General features: G+C 49.3%; 2 protein-coding genes across 2 annotated transcripts in view; both read right to left on the reverse strand.

Moving 5' to 3' along the window:
* Window positions 1–2,929: 2,929 nt before the first annotated feature.
* On the reverse strand, window positions 2,930–4,561 carry LOC126570649 (uncharacterized). Its single transcript, XM_050228581.1, has 2 exons — window positions 3,626–4,561; window positions 2,930–3,539 (listed from the first exon to the last, which is right to left on the reverse strand). The coding sequence occupies exons 1-2, from the start codon at window positions 4,427–4,429 to the stop codon at window positions 3,282–3,284; spliced, it is 1,062 nt and encodes a 353-aa protein (XP_050084538.1). The 5' UTR covers window positions 4,430–4,561; the 3' UTR covers window positions 2,930–3,281.
* Window positions 4,562–8,395: 3,834 nt separating this feature from the next.
* Window positions 8,396–17,453, reverse strand: part of LOC126570619 (uncharacterized) — a 33,256-nt gene continuing 24,198 nt past the window's right edge. Inside the window, exons 3-5 of the mRNA XM_050228534.1 lie at window positions 11,057–11,166; window positions 10,762–10,908; window positions 8,396–10,674 (exon numbers count right to left, since the gene is read on the reverse strand). Of these exons, the coding sequence (XP_050084491.1) occupies window positions 9,327–10,674; window positions 10,762–10,908; window positions 11,057–11,166 (1,605 nt within the window). The 3' untranslated portion in view covers window positions 8,396–9,326. The remainder of the gene's footprint in view (window positions 10,675–10,761; window positions 10,909–11,056; window positions 11,167–17,453) is intronic.

Consider the following 17,453-nt stretch of genomic DNA (forward strand, 5'->3'; position numbering starts at 1 on the left):
CGGCACAATCATGCGATACACAGAGCTATACCTGGAATTATGTTTTACCCCAGCCATCAAGAAGTTTCGGGGACTTCTTGTTGGAATAAATTATCTCGATTAGCACCGTTGGTTGTTGTCTACTGGCTTCAAACAACTCACTCTTGCATGGTGTGCTTTGGTATCAGACATGATTGCATAACTAATTAAAGGTTGCTTACAGCCCATAATCCTGTTTGAGTCTCATGCAGAATCCCTAATCAGTTCACCGATCAAAGGTCAAACTATCGAGCATGAACGTAATGTTACGGAAAACATCTTGATAATGAATGAAGCCATGTCGGTTGTACGTTTTCAATTACGAAAAACCAAAATCAAACAGATTAACCAAACATGAATTCCTCTACTACACAGTTGAGATAGCAACGTTCCGGTTCAAACTTTCCAGTTCCAAGTACGCCGTACGCCTCCAACACATCACCGGCATGACACAGTGACTTCGTGCTGGGAAAAGTTCTTCCCCCCCCCCCAAAACCCAGTTTCTAGAAGGGAACACAAATGCGTTATGCAACGTTGGATCGGGTTGGGATTGAATAGAACACCGTCGATGTATGGAACGGGTTTTGTTGGTTTTGTGGCTTCCGGTCGGAATGTGTCCAAAAGCTGAATCATATTAAACCGAGGCCCACTTTCCGTGACACTTGACAGAAATCAAATTAGGATGAGCCTCCCCCCCCCCCCCCCCCCCCCGGACCTTCCTCTCGAGCTAGTGACAGTCCGATCTGGTGGAATGAGACGATATTTTGATTCCACCGTCCACCTATTGTTCCGTACGGAAACCCTACAGCACGTAAACAATCGTCCGGTCTGCGAGCGTTTTCTGAGCGCACCGATGCGTCCACAAGGCTTCCATCGGGAGCGGATGGGTTTTGAATTCCCGGTCACCGATCAGCCACACTCCGTTTCTATCGAATCTTCAACAAATCTGGAGAGCGGCAGCGGCCAGCGTGGCAGAGGAGAGGGGGAATGAAAGAACCCGAATGAATCCTTGCTTAAAACACATGACAGCGCTGTGCACAGGAAGTACGTAAGCGAGGAAGGCATCAACTTATGTTGTGCACGTGCTCTGTGGGCGAAGAAGATGCGGCAATCTGCGGCGGCAAGAAGCTAAAGCAAAGAAGGATAGACAGCGAACATCAACGCACTCCACGACGTCATACGGACCCTTGTTCTCGGAATCCTTTGGAAGCGGCCCGGGATAACCTTTTTTTTGTCAATGGTTTTTTGTAACGAAATAGAAAAGGAAAAAAATGCCCAACCAGGCGCAGCACTTAATCGACGATTATGAAAGCTACCGGGTGTAAGAAAGGTCTGAAGTTAATCTGCATATCTGCAGGATGCACAGCATGGCACATAACGCATTGCACTCGCTGATCCAGTATGTGGTCCGTTGGAAAGTGAACCTTTTTTGGGGCAAAGCAGAGTAGCAGAATTACCGAGTGTGTACATGCAATCACGCTTAAGCTCCGGGGTTCGAGTGCATCGGTGCAAGCTGTTGTTCAATTCTGTTGCTTCCAACGGCAGGAACATGCATATTCAATCTCGTCTTTAACACACAAGTAAGTAGAATTTAATGATCTCCGTGGTTTATTTAATGATATGCGAATAGTCGTGCTTTAAGTTGCAAAGAGTAGGTAAAACTAGATACATAAAATTAAATATTTCAAATTTAAACCTTAACCACTGAACTTTTATTATAAAAAGCAGGTTAAGTGTGAAGAAATATGAAACGTTTTAAGTTTTTTTTGCGTACCATATCGGGTTCAGAATACCTTTTGCATGAAACTCGATATGTGCAGCATGCTGTAAACAATTTGCTACCTAATCGTCCGTTTAACCCCATGAACACTTCATACTCCACCGTTTCTCGATGGTATCCAATCTCAAGGATATTGATTGCGGAAGCAAACGGGTGCCCCCATTGGGTCTCGCTTCCAACCAGAAGCAGTCGGATGCTGGAAGGGCACAACAGCATCCGGTATTACGTTAGAGACAGGAGATGAAGAAACTTGTCTTGCTTGGGTCGAACGGTGCATGCAGAGGGAGTATAGAGGGAGTATCATGAGATTAAACATGATGATGTAAATAGTTTAGATGCAGTTTCGATGTTATTGCTGGTACGAAGAAATCTGCACATCGTGTGTTAAATCGTTGAATTTGAAATGAGCAATTCTGCGTTATGTGATATGCTGTTAGAATGTAATTCATTGTTTGAATTTACAAACGATTGTTAATTGACAATGCTGAGCATACGAGACAGACTTCTCTACCAACGCAGCGACAGAAAAGAGAATGATTGATAGCAAATCATTGCTCATGACAGTTCATGCGCTTCATATTCAAACAGAGTGATTGAATATGCTTGTGGCATATCAAATCGAAATTGATGGCCTGATAGAAGATATTACCACGGCATCTTTTACCTTGGATGCTGAGCTTCTCTAGAAAGCAGTTAACCTTGATGGCATGCTTTAAGGTAGACAGTCTGATAACAAGCTTTCTACTGATAGTAGATATTTAAGTTACAAAGAATAATAAATATAGTGTACCTATCAGCAGGAATATTATCACAACTACCCGTAAAAGTGTATCAAATGGAAAGACCTCTGAAGAGGTAACTCCTAAATTGATGTGTTCGAAACCGCCCCATTGACGCTTTATCGAGAAACGGTATTACCATTCTGATGTAATGAGACGATTGATAGGCCTATACCAAGCTTTCCTATCGCCACTGAACAACCATCTCCCCCGGGGGCTTGTAAATCAATGAAATGACTTCCCACATCACCCAATGGCTTCTCTTCGCATCGTGACGGCCCCCCAATCGATCGGAAACTGCCCAATTGCCAAGTCATCATGAGTAGGTTTTTCGTAGCAAACAATTCGCCTATTTCTGGTATCTTATCTGTGCTTCTATTTATGGCCACATTAGGCCTCTGTGATCGTTCTTCCAGCCCGTGCTGCTTGCTGGTGACATTCTACACCAAAAATACCAAACGACTCGACCCCGGGTGGTCTTCCCGGTCTCGACACGCTGGTCTCGCCTAAGAAGCAGCACCAACGGCAGCAGAGACGTTCGCACATTCAACGTCGTCGGTTTTAACGATGCTTCCCACGATCGGATGGATGGCATCAATCCCCCGGGGGAGCGATGCACCGCTCCACAACGGTGTCCTCCTGGGTGGGGTGGGATGGGTTGGATTGATAATGGATCGCGATCGCGGGAGCCCAGCACGGCAGCGCTAACTCCCGAGCAGCTCCCGGTACGGTTTCATCAAACGCAGCAGCGTGGTAAGCGGGAACTGCTTCGTTGCGTCACCACCGAGCTTCTCCAGGAACTCGGCCAGCGCACCGTGATAGTAGTGCAGCAGACTGTCCATGTGATCCCGCCGGAACTGCTCACCGGAGGAGATGAAGAAGAAGTAGCAGAGGTCGAGGATGGGCGAAGCGTACCGCGACGATTGCCAATCGGTGAGAACGACGCCGGTGGCCACATTATTCTGCAAAAATCGATCCCGTGATAAGTCATATCAGTCATGGTACTTCTTTTCACCTTCCACACACCCCATGGTGGCCAGCCACTTACCTCATTGTGCGAGTAGATTAGATTATTGATCCAACAGTCACCGTGCGTGACGACACAGTACGGTTCCGCTTTGACCGGATCGCAGCATGCCTTCAGACTCTCGAACACCGCATCCTTCACGGCCAGAATCTTGTCCTGTTCCGCCTCAAAACGGGTCTTCATCGTGACGGTGGCCCGATCGAACGATTCCTTCAGCAGCGTCAACAGTTCGTTCTTTTCCACCAGCACATCGTTGCTCCGCTTGTACGCCGCAAACACCTCCGGCCGCTGTTCCTTCATCGCGAACGAGAGCGCATGCAATCGGCCGAGCTGCTGCATGACCAACTTCGTGTGCTCCACATTGATCGGTTCCAGCTTATCCCAGTCCCACTTCTCGTACGCCTCATTATACTCCAGCATGATCAGTGCCTCCGGTTCTTCGGGCTTCGAGGTGTCACAGTGGGCCAGGTAGCAGCGCGGTGTCGCGTAGAACCCATCACCCGACTCCTCCAGCACACCCTTCTCACTCTGGAAGTCGTAGAACCCGTGCAGAATCTCACGGTAGAAGAAGCACTCGCGCTTGAACAACTCCAGCGAGCGCGGATCGTCGTTCGGCGGCACCTTACACCACACCGTAAACTCCCGATCATCGCCGTTGATGATGGCCTTGAACACGAAGCTCACGAACCCGTCGCACTCGATGCGCGTCTCTTCGTCGAAATCCACCGAGAACAGATCCGGCGTGAAGCCCTGCTCGACCGCGATCCGCCGGATCGCCTCGTACACGTAATCGTTAAACATGGGCGTTATCTTACGGGAAGACATTCTTGGCTTGCTGCTGCTCTGGCTTTCTGTGTGCTATGCTATGCTTCTCGACTACCGTCACACTCTGGAATCCGGATCGGATCGGACGCGAATCTCGATGGGCGCACAAACACTGGATGGTGCTGATGGTGAGTAAAGTGGACCGGTTGGCGCTCTCTTTAATATACCAACCCGGTGTCTCAGTATTCGTTCCGCAAGCGGCTCCATTCGGGATCGTTTGGTGTGCGTACGCTGGTGGGAGCTGGAGCACCAAAACATACAAGCGGCCCCAACTGGGCGAGCCCCAACATCTGCCGCACTTATCTTATCGCGATTGCGTGCGCAGCTGACGACGATTGGTGTTCAATATTTCGAGAATTGTAGCTTGGGTTGGTCCAAAAGGGTTACGGATCTTGCGTAGAATTGATGGAGATTGGATAATAATTATGAATTCATTATGTAAATTCTGTTAAAGGATCAAAACACCTTTTCTCTCAAAAGTAAATGAAGTTGTGGAAAATTAGAGGTCAGTTTCAAGCAACGCAAAAAGAAATGTAATTATCGTCAAGCATGGAGCTGGGAAATTAAAAATATTCATTTTAATACCCACCACTTTATCATAAACTACAAAAAATGCGTTCCAGGGAAGAAATCCGTACTAAAATTCTAATATCAATTTAACTTTTTTCGTCAGCAAAATCCATTCCCAAACCATTCCTCTGTAGAACAACCCAAATGTTGCTGCGTTCAAATATTTCCAGCTGCCCACACGCACATCAAACCAATCCTGCATCCAATATGAGCTTGTACCACACAGTATGATCGCCTGTAATGTTGTGTAATTGTGCGCACTTCTTGCCCAATGCGCTGCAACTGATGGCAAAAATTCCGCCAAAGAGTGTTGCCCAAAAAAGGTAACGCGTGAAGCTCGCGCGCGTTCGAAAGATTTCATTAGATAAACAGAATTATCAAGCAGCAGCAGCAGCAGCAGCAACAGCATCTCGGTTACTCGGGGAATGGAGAATGAGTAAGCCAAATGCCGAGATGCCACATTGCTTTGCCGGAGTTCTCTCCCGGAATGCGTCTGTTCGCGCCCCGTTCAGTACGGTACGGCCATTCAAGAAGGATGTGCAAGGATGTAGAAGACCTACTGGACTGGTTTATTGCTCGATTTACATAATTCTTCATTTGTTTGTAAACACAGAGTGTGCCGACAGGCCAGGGACTAGGGGAACGGGGGGAAAAATGAGATGCATTTTTAATCCTTATTTCTCCGCCCGCGTTATGTCCCTGGTGCCAGTGGCCAGCGATAAAGCTCGCATTCCTATTCCTACATTCCTGGTGCCACCAATTCCACCGTTTGGCCTCTTTTCCCTGTTGCAACCAGACCGTTGAGCGTACTGGAGCGGATTAAAATGTTTTGTTATTAGAATGAATGGTGTTTATAAAGTAGCTACTACTGTTGCTGCTGCTCCCGAGAGCATCCCGAATGCATCCTAGATCCACTGGGAGGTCGTCGTCAAAGGGCCGGAAGTGCAGTAAACGTACCTCATCCGTGCTCCGTTGGTGAGCTATCCGTCGTGGAAGACGGGCCCGTTTCGGGTGCGAGACGCGGTACGTTTGTTTGTGTTAACATAGACACATTTGATAGGGGAATTGTTGTTTAAAGGGAAGCGACATGCCTGGCGCCAGTCCTTAAACAGTCCGCTTGATCATTGCGCGGCTATATGAAGCGAATATTTCTCTAAATGGTTCAAATTACTTTCGGCAGGAGATGGTTTATTATTCTGAAATATTGTTGAAGATTTATGGAAAATGCAGAATACAATGCTGGCGCAAATTATGCACCACATTACCATACCGTTGCATAGCGCAGACACCAGACACACCAACACTTGACTTCTTGACGGTTCTTTCGGTTCCGAGCTCCAGCTCCTTCGAACACGAACTATGAATACATTCCAGACACTCAACAGCACAAACAATAACACAAACACAAGCAGCAACAGCAGCAGCAGCAGCAGAAGGTTAGAGGATTCGTTTCCTTTATGATTTACCGTTCCATTAGGAACTCCCACAACCGAAACCGAACGGGGTAAAACCGGTTGCCAGCGAGTTCCTCGAGTGTCTGTGTCACGGTGTCGCCATCAGCAATCATGCCTCCGAATGCATCCGAAAGCGGTTCCTTCGAGGAAGAGCAGACGCGTCTTTAATGTTTGGTGATTTCCTCTTGTCATAAGGCAACCGGGCACCAAGACACGGTACGATTGTATCCTCGTTAACGATCGAGCCGGTGTGGCCTCGTCGTCCTCGTCGTCGTCGGCTTAGCCCTTTCGCATCGCAATGACATCCGATCCATGGGATCCACGGCTTGGGCGGAAAGTTTGAAGCATATCCTGCCCCTTGGAACGGAAGAGTTAGAGTAGGATTTTGGAATGAATGAGAAACCTTAGCAGCAGCAGCAGTAGCAGCGGCACTACCGCCAGCTGGTTGGTTCCGAATGCTAATGCGATCCGGAACGTTCCATACTGTCCCACCGCAGGCAGAGCAAACATAAGACGGAAAAGTTTACCTTAGACCCACCAGATAAGACTCCAACGATCCGTAAAACGGGACACTGCACCAAGTACAGGCCCAACAGAATACACACAACACTAAGGGGATGGTGGTAAGGATTTGTGGTTTCTCGCGAAAATTTGCTTTGCCAGGTAGTAATCGTCACGGGTGAGGCTTTCTGCGCTAAGATTGCATTATCGATCCAGATGGGAGGCAGAGGCACCGGACGTTTCTGTGGTTTTTGGTTATTTGGTCTGTTAGTTTTTCCATCACTTCATAGGCGTCAATTTATCGCCGTTTATTTATCACTATTCCACTCAACTGCAGACGACATAAAGTCATAAAGATGAGGCACATGCAACAATTCGAAGCGCGCGATGGTTTCTTGCAGAGCCCCCTAGAAAGGTTTTGACCACAAGAAAGCACACGCAGACCGTTTTACGGTTTCGACTAATTTGGTCACGGGTTTTTGGGGTTACCACTTGAGCGCGTCTAATGTTGTGACCGTGCCGTGCATGTAAGGTTCAAGTGGTTCCGAGTGCGATGACAAGCACAATCCTTTACCACACAGTTGTGGCTGGTCTGAAACGCAGAAACTCAAGCACACATGGCGCCATTCGTCATAATGAAGGATGTTTTAGATGGAAACCACAGCAGCAGCAACAGCAGCACTGAAGGTGCAAACATTTTGGGAATGTGCAGTAGGACATGAAACGGAAAAGGATGAGATTTCTCAATTTAAACAAAACTTGCCATGTTGCTGCTCATTATTTTTGAAGACGCGGCTGTTTTCGAATGCGTCCTTTCTGAGAGTTATTATGGGATGCTGCTTTAAAGTATTTACCATTATGCAAGACAGATGTTCATAAAGTTGTTCTAAGTCAAATTTTAAAGTGGTAGCATCTTCCAGTCTTTTTTATGACATATACATCGACACGTAACTTTAGAAGAAATAGTGCTTCAAAAGGAAATATCATGAGAACAACTAACAGCACATGAGCCAGAAATTAAATATTTAATGATAATTGTTGGGCAAGGTTTATTCCTGCTACAAAGACACTCATCAAGGACGAAAAGCAAAAACATTTAATTTCAATCATCAAGCACATAAAACTCCGGTAACGTTCCTCTCTGTTGAATTTCCTAAAATGGTGATGTGTTTTTTGCTCATAAGCTAGGAAACAAAGAACTTCATCTGACCAAATTTTGCAAGCAATTTCGTGTAGCTGCTGTTGAACAAAATTTGGAACGGATTGTTGGATTTAAGGACAGCAATTCGTTATACTTACCTTTTTGTATTCAGCTATGATGTAGTGTAAAAAAACTAAACCAATACCTAAAGCCGGTTCCAATATCCCAATATGTCATCAAGAAATCATAGAACACCAGTTTCGGTTTAAATGTTTTCAAAAAACTAGACTTTATATTTGATTTATAACTTACTTACACAACATAAAAAGGGGAGAGCTATACACATCTGAGAGAAAAGCTAAAAGATTACGCTGAGACAGACACATTCGAAACACGTGAGAGTATAACTGCACCGAGAGTATAACAAACAATAATTTGAATAATTCGATAAGCTTTTTATATTTTAATAAAACCTTTAACGAAAGTATAGATTCCATGCGGCATGCGGATAGCGATAGCAAGCAAGCAAGCAAACATATAGTACGAGTAGGAGTCACCTTTAATAGAGAGTCACGCGGATAGATTCATAGATTCGTAAACTGTTCATTTGGTATTTATGATGATTTTCGGGGCAGGAGTCACGCCACGAAACACCGCCCAGAGACTGAGGCGTTAGTGTTTCCCCCCGATGGGCAGAACCGGAAGGTATTTGGGGCGCTTTGGCTAATGGGCAAACTCCGCTTGGGCCCTCTCGCTCTCTCACTTGCTCATTCTAGTTCATACTAAATGCTAGTCCCTAACGACTACTATCTAACGTTTAAAATCTCTTTGGCATACAGCGTTCATTGTTTCCCAGGTTGATCGATCTCGTTCCCTCGCGCCCAATGCCTTGTGGTGTGGCATTGAGCGACAATCCTGGCCAGCATGTACCCTGCGGTGTACAGTCCTTTCATCAGTAACTGGTAATCTGTACATCATTCTAGGGTGATAAAATGGAACCATCGGGAAGAACCATTCCTTTCCATCATTCTGCTCTCTCTCTTTTTCTCTCTCTGTCTCTCTCTGCTTCTCAACAAACGCGACGCTGTATGGAGCCCATTTCGGTGGCCGGTACTGTCACAGTTTCTTAGGTTTATTGCAGGTTCAGCTTGCACTACCACTACACGCGCTACTATCAAGACTAGGACGATAAAAAAGGGGCGCACGGAGTCCGGTACGGGACGCGTAGCGTCTAGATGTAGACAAAGTTACCGACACCTTTCGCCGGATCCGTATTAACCATTTCCTTTACGACGGAACTACGCACCACCGAGGCAGTAGCCGCACCAGCACCAGCACCAGCTACCGCACTAGAGCTAACCGACGAGCGAATGTCAGCCAACTTCTTATCGATCCCGAGTGCCGAGAACGATTGGCTCACGGTGCGTATCTCGCGAATGTTGTACACGGGATTGTACGACGGAGCGGCCAACGGAGAGGCAGGGAGCGAAGGTTTACTAAGTGCCGCCAGCATGGACGACGATTTAGCGGGCCGTGGTGGTGGCTGCTGGTGTTGGGCACTGTTTTTGCTTTTGATTTCCGGTGGTGCCGTCAGTTCCGGGGCCGGTTCCGAGTGACGCCAACCGCCGGTTGTAGCCGGTTTGCTGGGACACTGCTGGCACGGTGTGGATTCCTCGTTGTTGTTCTGTTGCTGATGCTGCCTCGTGAGTGTCGCGATATCGGATTGACGGCGCAACGTCGAAGTGTCCGTATCGGTGTCCGTTTCGGCGTCGTGTTCATCCTCGGCGAAGGTAAGCTCGGCGGCCGACGATGAAGCCGTCGAGGAGGACGAAGAATCGGACGAAAGGGAGGAAAAGGAAGAGCAGGACGAGGCCGAGGATTCCGTGGAGTCGTTCGAGTCCGTTGAGGCGGTAGAATCGTCCAGTGAGGAAGGCCGATAGAAGGAGCTGTCCTTTAACCGTAAACTGTTCGTCTCACATGGCAGATCGTTCAACGAGGACAGCCCATCGACAATGTCCGAGATGAAGGAGTTGGTCGGTGAGGTAACCGGTCCGCAGAGCGTCCCCAATGTGAATCCGGTGCCCGTCGTCGAGTGTAGCGATAGTCGATGATGATGATGATGAAGATGTTGATGCGCATGATGATGCTGGTGTGGTTGATGGTGGTTCTGGATTGGCTGGGATTGACCATTCGCGCCGTCTAGACCGCCGTTCGTCGGTGCGTTCCGTATGAAGTGCTTCGATTCGGCGATGGTCGCAAGCAGTTGGCGGCGCCGCGGATAGTTGGGATTGCGGCGCACCAGGAAGTGCATGATTTCGCCCTTCTGCTGACGCTGCAGCTGCGTCTTGAGCGGCAGATCATCCGGATGGAGCTTCCGCTGGTACTCCTGGCCCGGGCACACCTCGTACAGCGAGAACTGTTCGACCGGTTCGAGCGAGTTGTAGCAGGACAGCAGCAGCGACAGCAGCTCGTCCGAGGTCGTCTCCTCCGAGATGAGCAACGATTTGTACTGAGAGTTGGGCTGCAGGGCGGACGTGTGGACCCGAATCAGACCGCCAGGTTTTTGCTGAAGACAAAATCTGTAAAAAACCCATGGTGACGAGGGAGTCAGTTTTAGTTGCGCAACGTGCGGCAAAAGAATGCCGGTTGGGGATTCGGATTCTTACCTGGAGTCACCCTTCGGATGGCAGGCCTGCAGCAGTGCCGGCCGAGCTTCATCGTCCAGCTCGAGCACGGATTTCACGCCCGGCCGGCGAACGGTCACCTCCATCGTTAGGTAGAAGAGTCGTGGATCTCGATGACGCATCTTACATCTACAGAAAGCGGGAGAGAGAGGAGAAGGAACAAAAGGACACCGAAGCAATAAGTGACTGTACGACACACCCACACTGGCAGACACCAATTACGGTTCCAGAAAGACACCGACATCTTGGTGAGGTTACGGTTACGGTGGCAACTTACCTTCGGAGAACCTGCTGCACAACACCCTTGCTGGTGGCGTCGTACGAGATGCCCAACGTTTTGTACTCGATGTCCTGGCGTAGGCAGGCGGTGTAGATCTTAATTGTGGTCTAGAAGAAGGAGAAGAAAGAGGAAGGGAAAACCATATCGTTAGCGATAAAGGAACACCAGGATAACATTAGCATTAACATTCCGGCCGGATGATTCGAGCAAAATAAGCAAACAGTTGAAGCTGGGTTCTGGGCTCTTCTCTAATCGACTCTAACGGTGTCCCTTTGGTGGTAGCCCAAGGGGAAAAGGGATCGGATTCAATCGCTCTCGGGTGGGCAACCTTTAGCAGCAGCTAGTCTCACCCCTCGCATAAAGGCCAAATCAGTGGGTTTTTTGGAGGCGCTTTTGTGGCAGCCCCGGTCAAGATCAAAGCACAAATCACGGGCCCTTCAACTGGTGTCCCATTGGCCTGGTCTCGGGTCCCGATGATAATCAATAAAACAAAAAAAACGGCAAAATCGAAGCTCGTGAACGGATTGAGCACAGATTGAATCCGCGTTGCCAGCAGCGTCAGCAGAAAGGCAAACGAATCCGGAATCCTCTTCTTTATGCCATTTTTGTAGAATGCGGAACCGGTATCCCGGGGTTACCCAGAGACAGAGCTAGAGAGAGAGAGCAAGAGAGAGAGAGAGACCGCTTTCCATGCGCGACGAGAAAGCGCGGGAAAACCTCACCGGGGGAGGGTGCGTGACTCAAAACGTGAGGCAGTTTGCATTGTTGTTGTTGTTGTTTGGGGTTGCCCCTTTATGTTGCGCTTTATCGTGGTGCTTGGGTTGGTTTGCGTGCTCGATGTCTCTGTTTTCTTCTTCTGCTTCTGCTCAGCCCAAGTTCCCAGACCCCGGCAAGCGGCCCATCGCAAGATTAAGAATCCGTGTGAAGGTAAGGCAACGGTTCGGTTCGGTTCGAAGGCCAAACGGCGGCACGGAGGCAAGAGATCTCACGTGAAACAAAGAAGCAGCTTTCCAGAAGCCACCGCCAGTGGGTAACGCGAGGTGCGCGCGCGAGCGCAACTCGACGCAATTCGAAAATTTATTGTCGCAACGGCGCGAGGCGCAAGAATGCACAATTCGTTGCTGAAATCATCCTCCCTGGGAGGGGGGCCGGGACCCTGGGAACCAGATTCCGTGGTGCTGGACCGAACAATGGACTACTGTCTGTGTACAGTTGTTGGAGCAAGCGGCTCCGGTCGCGTGGTCTTCCAATGTGGCCACTCGGGAGCCAAGCAGAAGGAAAACTATTTTAATTAGACAAATTTCACCCGAAGGGTTGGCCTCGACGCGATCGGTCGGGAAATTGCCGTGACAGGACAGTGAAGCCGACGCGAGATAATCGCCAATCGCGGTGGGCACTTCACGCGTGGCACCCGGTGCGATTGACTGGCTGGTGGCTTTTATGGCGACAATTGGAATGGTGCTGGGGCTGTTGCTGATAACGACCTCTAACTTTCACCTGCTTTGCGCCAGTAGCCGTCACGCGCACCGGGCCCTTGACACCGTGGTTCACGCATTAGCCATTCCGCCGATACGCTTTGAGGGAAGAAGACGATTCGTCCGTCCGGCAGCACATCTGTGTACAGGTCGTGAGGAGCGTCGCGGTCTTGATGATGGCGATGGCTTAAGTGCAGAAAAAAGGTGATAAAAGCGTTGCTGCATCGTTACCAAAACAACCCTTTTAGGTTAGAGTGTTTCATACACGACAGAATAGTTCTTTTGTTGCAATCTGGTCGTGTGTTTTTTTTTATCATAAGTAGAAGCAATTTGCCAAAAATACAATTCTTCGTCGCATCAATTGCGCCACGAACGCACGTTTCGATTCCCATGTCTACTACGATTTTACTTAGTGACAGCCAAGGGTTGCCCGTAAAACATGGTGGAATGTCTGTTCTCGCATTTATTTACCACAAATTTAGGCATAAAACTCTCACGCAAAAAAAGGCACAAAACCGTTCGCTTGCAAAATAGTTTGCTACTAACAGCGTTCTCTTCACGTTTTGACGTGCGATAGGTTACCAACAATATGGTCCATATCACTCTAAAAGCGAGCAGGCCACGCGCACACCATTCAGTTAACGTTGGGTACGTGCCCGTTTTTAAGCGGTTCCCGCGCCAGAAAATACTTCGTTTTCGTCGTAACAATATAGTGTAATAGTAAACAAAAATTCCTTCTAACCAAGCTCAGGCGCGACTGGTGCGCTCTTCCGGGGTGTTAAAGTCAAATATGGTGGGCACGTGCTGGTGTACAGCAGCAGCAGCAGCAGCAGCAATGCAATGTGTTGTGTTGTGCCCGCGCGCACTCCGGGAGATCAGCCAGATTCCGTGCCCGTGTGCCAACGGGAACGCCATTCTTACACGCAGAGGCACTCTAATGGAAGAATGTGCTCATATTACATGCTACAGCACAGCGTCCCTTCCAGTAGAACGCTGCCACTGCGACTTTAATTGGAACTTCCGCCGAGTGGAGGCCACATTATCGTCGCCATAGCATCACTCCGGAGGATGACGCACCGGATGTTGGGATGCGCCGCTGCGTGTGGTTGTTTTCGTTAGTGTTGGGAGTTAGAAGACAAAAAGGGGGCTCGTCGTCGGTCGGTAGCGGTTATCAAAATTCCGCTAACGAAACCACAAAGCTCGAGCTCGAAATAATTGAAATACTACTTCAAGCGGATCTGGCCACGTAAGGCACCGTAACCGTTGCTGTGATCTCAACAAAGGGCCCTGTTCATGTGCGCTGATAAATCAAGCAAAACATGCGCTATTTGCGTGACATTTGTTCGCGTGTTTGCGATCGCACTCACTGTTCACTCGAAATTGCCCAGACCGGCCCATTTTCCGCCACATGATGATGACAACAAATCGTCTCGTCAAACAGAAGTGCTGAGTGCTCGAGCGTGCCAACTGAAAGCTGAACGCTCCAAAGGCAAGCACCCTCGGCGACGGATTCCGTTTTCTCGGGAAAAACCACAACAAAGCACCATTTGGCGCCGGTTTGTTCGCTATCCGGCCTGCCACCGCATCCTTACGCATCCTTTTTCGATTTAATTTCCATTTTCCAGCCCAGTGGGCGTCAGTGGGCGCATAGCAGTGCGTCTTTTTATCATCGCCACCATCCTGGCCCTCTTCGGCTCCAATCTGCTTTCGATCAGCCGCGGTGCGAGGCAACGAGAAAGTCTGCCAGTGCCACGAGGTGCTGACGATGGTGGTTTCTGGCGCATTTTTCATCTCCACGGATGTTCCACGGGAATGTCGGCACCAGCACCTCCTGGGCACCGGCAGCAGTCGGCGTTCCGACGGGGTCTACAATGGAGTAAAAGTTATTGAATCACTGCCATCGCCGTTAGCAGCCCTTCTTCAACCCCCGGGTGATGTGTTACACGTCCCGTCGGCGTGACTTTTCCGGCTGTTCCGGCATGATTTCTCGCACCAAAGATAAGCCAACGGAAAACGGGCTCGGTCATACGACAGAAACATTGGATTCTCCCCGGAAGTGCCGTGAAATCGTAGTTGGGGGTGGAAAAATTGAATCCCCATCCCCCCCCTTGCTAGTTGTTAATCTAGTGCCGCTTCGGCTTCTCGCACAGCGCTGGTAACAACCGACAACAGTGCACTGGACTAGTTTGTTTCCAGAATGTTGGCGGTTTGGGGGAGCAGCGGCCATTCCTTTTTATCTACCAACCGCTAAGGGCCTGGAGGACACTCCCGGAAGTGCTCTCGATACCACTCGATGCCTCCATGATTTGTGAAAAACAAAAACAACATTTGCCCCAAACCCGCACACTCCCGGCACACACTCCAGCCCCGTTGCTCACCCGTTATGGTGTAGTGGAGCTGCGTCATCACGTGCAAAGTGTTCGATAAGGGAGCGTATTCGTTCCTTCGTTGTTGTTTACGTTACTTTTTGAGGTTAAAGACGGCCAGCAGCATGAAATACTAGGCCTACTAGGAATGGGAGCCATGTTTTCGTCTTTAATGCGTCACCGGCGAGCAGCTTTGAAGAAAAAAAAAGAAAAGGACCTCGCCCCCGGGAGGATCTTTTGCGTAACGACTAGCCTTGGGTCAGTGGCCTGGTTAGTAGGCGCCCGATCCACGGTTGTCAGTTCGTTTGACTCTCCGGGAAAGTAATAAAATCCCGGGTACCCCAACGCATTTCGCTACAAGAACTCCTGATTGTTACGAGGTCGAGGATTTTTGCAAAATAAAACCTGGAAATCGTAAAACAATCGAAGGGAGGGTGGGCACTGTTTCGGTATTCAATTTCCGGACCGGAGTTACGAGGACCGCGAGGATGGCTGATGGCTGACGGGTTTCCTATTAGTTGCCGTGCCTTTGCCTTTACCATTTTTATGGTCCTGCTTTTGGTCCAGCTCCACCAGTTCAACAGCAAACCGGCAGCGTGTTGCTACTAAGTGATTTTGAGTTTATATGTTTAAGCGGATCCCCACGATCGAGAAGAGTACCGGCGCCCCCACCGTAAAACGCCGTTCAATGTCCAAATGGCTGATTGACGAACCGGGAGTGGAGACAAACGGTTTTCCACGATTGCCACACGATTCCCCAGACTGTTGCGAGAATTTTCGCCACAAAACGCTTTCTGTTGCTTTCTCTTTTTTGATTTATTTTATCAAACGACAGACCGAGTGTGGCGGTAAAACTGAAAACAAGAGAGAGAGAGAGAGAGAGAGAGAGGAGGTGGGCATCCCTCACATAACACGGCGTGGTTTTATTATAAAACACCAATTTATGCTTCCGAAAAATGGCAACGAAAGTCCACCGTGCGGTGTGCGCGGGTTTTGCAGTTTGTTTTCCTTCTCTCCTCTCCGCCCAGCTCCCACTTCTTGTTATGTTTTTCCGTTCCGTTTTTCCGGCTTTCCGGCGACGGTCACGGCTGCTGGTGGCTGGTGCTTTTTGTGGCGGGCTATGAAATAATAATCATTGCTCCATTTATACCATCCCCCTTCCGGGCCACCGACAGACACCCTGACAGAGAGCTGACGAACGAGAGCGAAACTTGCGCTACGCGACTGCGAAAGCACACCACTGGGATCACCACCACCGGCACTGGGCGGTTATGAAGGTCCTCTGTCTCGCTGCAGCAGCTTTGGGAAACCAGCGGCCAGCACACATTCACACATTTCTTTTCGTGTTTGTGCTTCCACAACCACCAGCGGGGGGAAATGATAATAATTCAAACAGTTTTTCTCGTTCGCCACTGCGTCCGCCAGTGGCTGGAGCGCTGCGGATCGACCGAAAAAGGAAAACGGCTGCTGTGGGGTGGTGAGCGGTTGCGACTTTTCGGTGGTGGTTCCTCGGTCGATCGAATAGCCGCTGGCCATGAAAGGTTACCTCCGGCGAGAAACGCATCGACCGACAGTGAGAGTGAATTCGAAAGGGGATGCGAAGAGAAAATAGTTTGATTTCCGGGTGACAATGAGCCCTGAGCTTGGTGATCGTAATGATCACACCAGGTTGGTGAACCATATTTTCGGAACCACCCCTCGGTCGGTTTCGGCCGGGTTCCACAAAACCCAACCAAGTAAGCACGATCACGATGATGGGTGCCCTGGGAAAGGTATGCGACGCTGCAGCCATTTCCATATTGGATCTGAAAGTGCGCAGCAGAGACAGCGGCAACCAGGACAAGGAGTCCTCGGTGCGAAACGGATGGGACCGTTCATTAGCCGGGTTTGTGGGACCGTCTCCGTAAATGTGGATGAATAAGCGAAACGAGCGAGGGAAAAAAATCAAACCATTTTTAACCTGCGACGACTCAACGCGACCCCTTTTTGGTGGGGCAGAGACTGCGAAGGGGCCTTGAGGAACAACAGATCCGGTACCGCCAGCCGGAATGTCCATAAACCTCTGGACCATGTGTGCGTGTCGGGGTCTCACTATCAGGGCCTTTGGCAGGGCTTTGATTACGGGAAGTCAACGAGATGGGGTCGGGTTATGGGCACAAAACAATCAAACTCAAATAAGCGGACAATTTTTTCGTTCACTACCGATTACGATTGCCGATGCGCCTTATCAGGCGGATTGTTTTCGTTAATCAAAAGCTGGGCCTGGCCGAGAAGTGGTGCGAGTGCCGTCAGCCGGTTGATTAAATTTTCCGTGTTGTTTTTTTTTGTGTTGCGTTGCTGCTGCTCTACCGACCTCACATATGGCGCAACATGGAAGAAGAAATTGAGCCAAGGAAGGTCAGACAGCATCATTTGGATCGCGCAAAAACGTTCTCCCTAATTTACTTATCGCACCCAAGATTCTTTTCTCTTCTTCCGCTCCCCCCACCAGGGTCTAACTATTACCATTCACCGTGGCCAGTAACAGGACCCCTTCTTATGCTTTCCTTACGG

This window comes from Anopheles aquasalis, chromosome 2 (assembly GCF_943734665.1).
Source record: "Anopheles aquasalis chromosome 2, idAnoAquaMG_Q_19, whole genome shotgun sequence".
NCBI lineage: Eukaryota > Metazoa > Arthropoda > Insecta > Diptera > Culicidae > Anopheles > Anopheles aquasalis.

Excerpts from the sequence above, each read along its gene's own strand:
- LOC126570649 (XM_050228581.1), bottom strand. The coding sequence starts at position 4,429 with ATGTCTTCCCGTAAGATAACGCCCATGTTTAACGATTACGTGTACGAG. Across the intron at positions 3,540-3,625 it reads TAATCTACTCGCACAATGAG|AATAATGTGGCCACCGGCGT; the intron begins GTAAGTGGCTGG and ends CGATTTTTGCAG.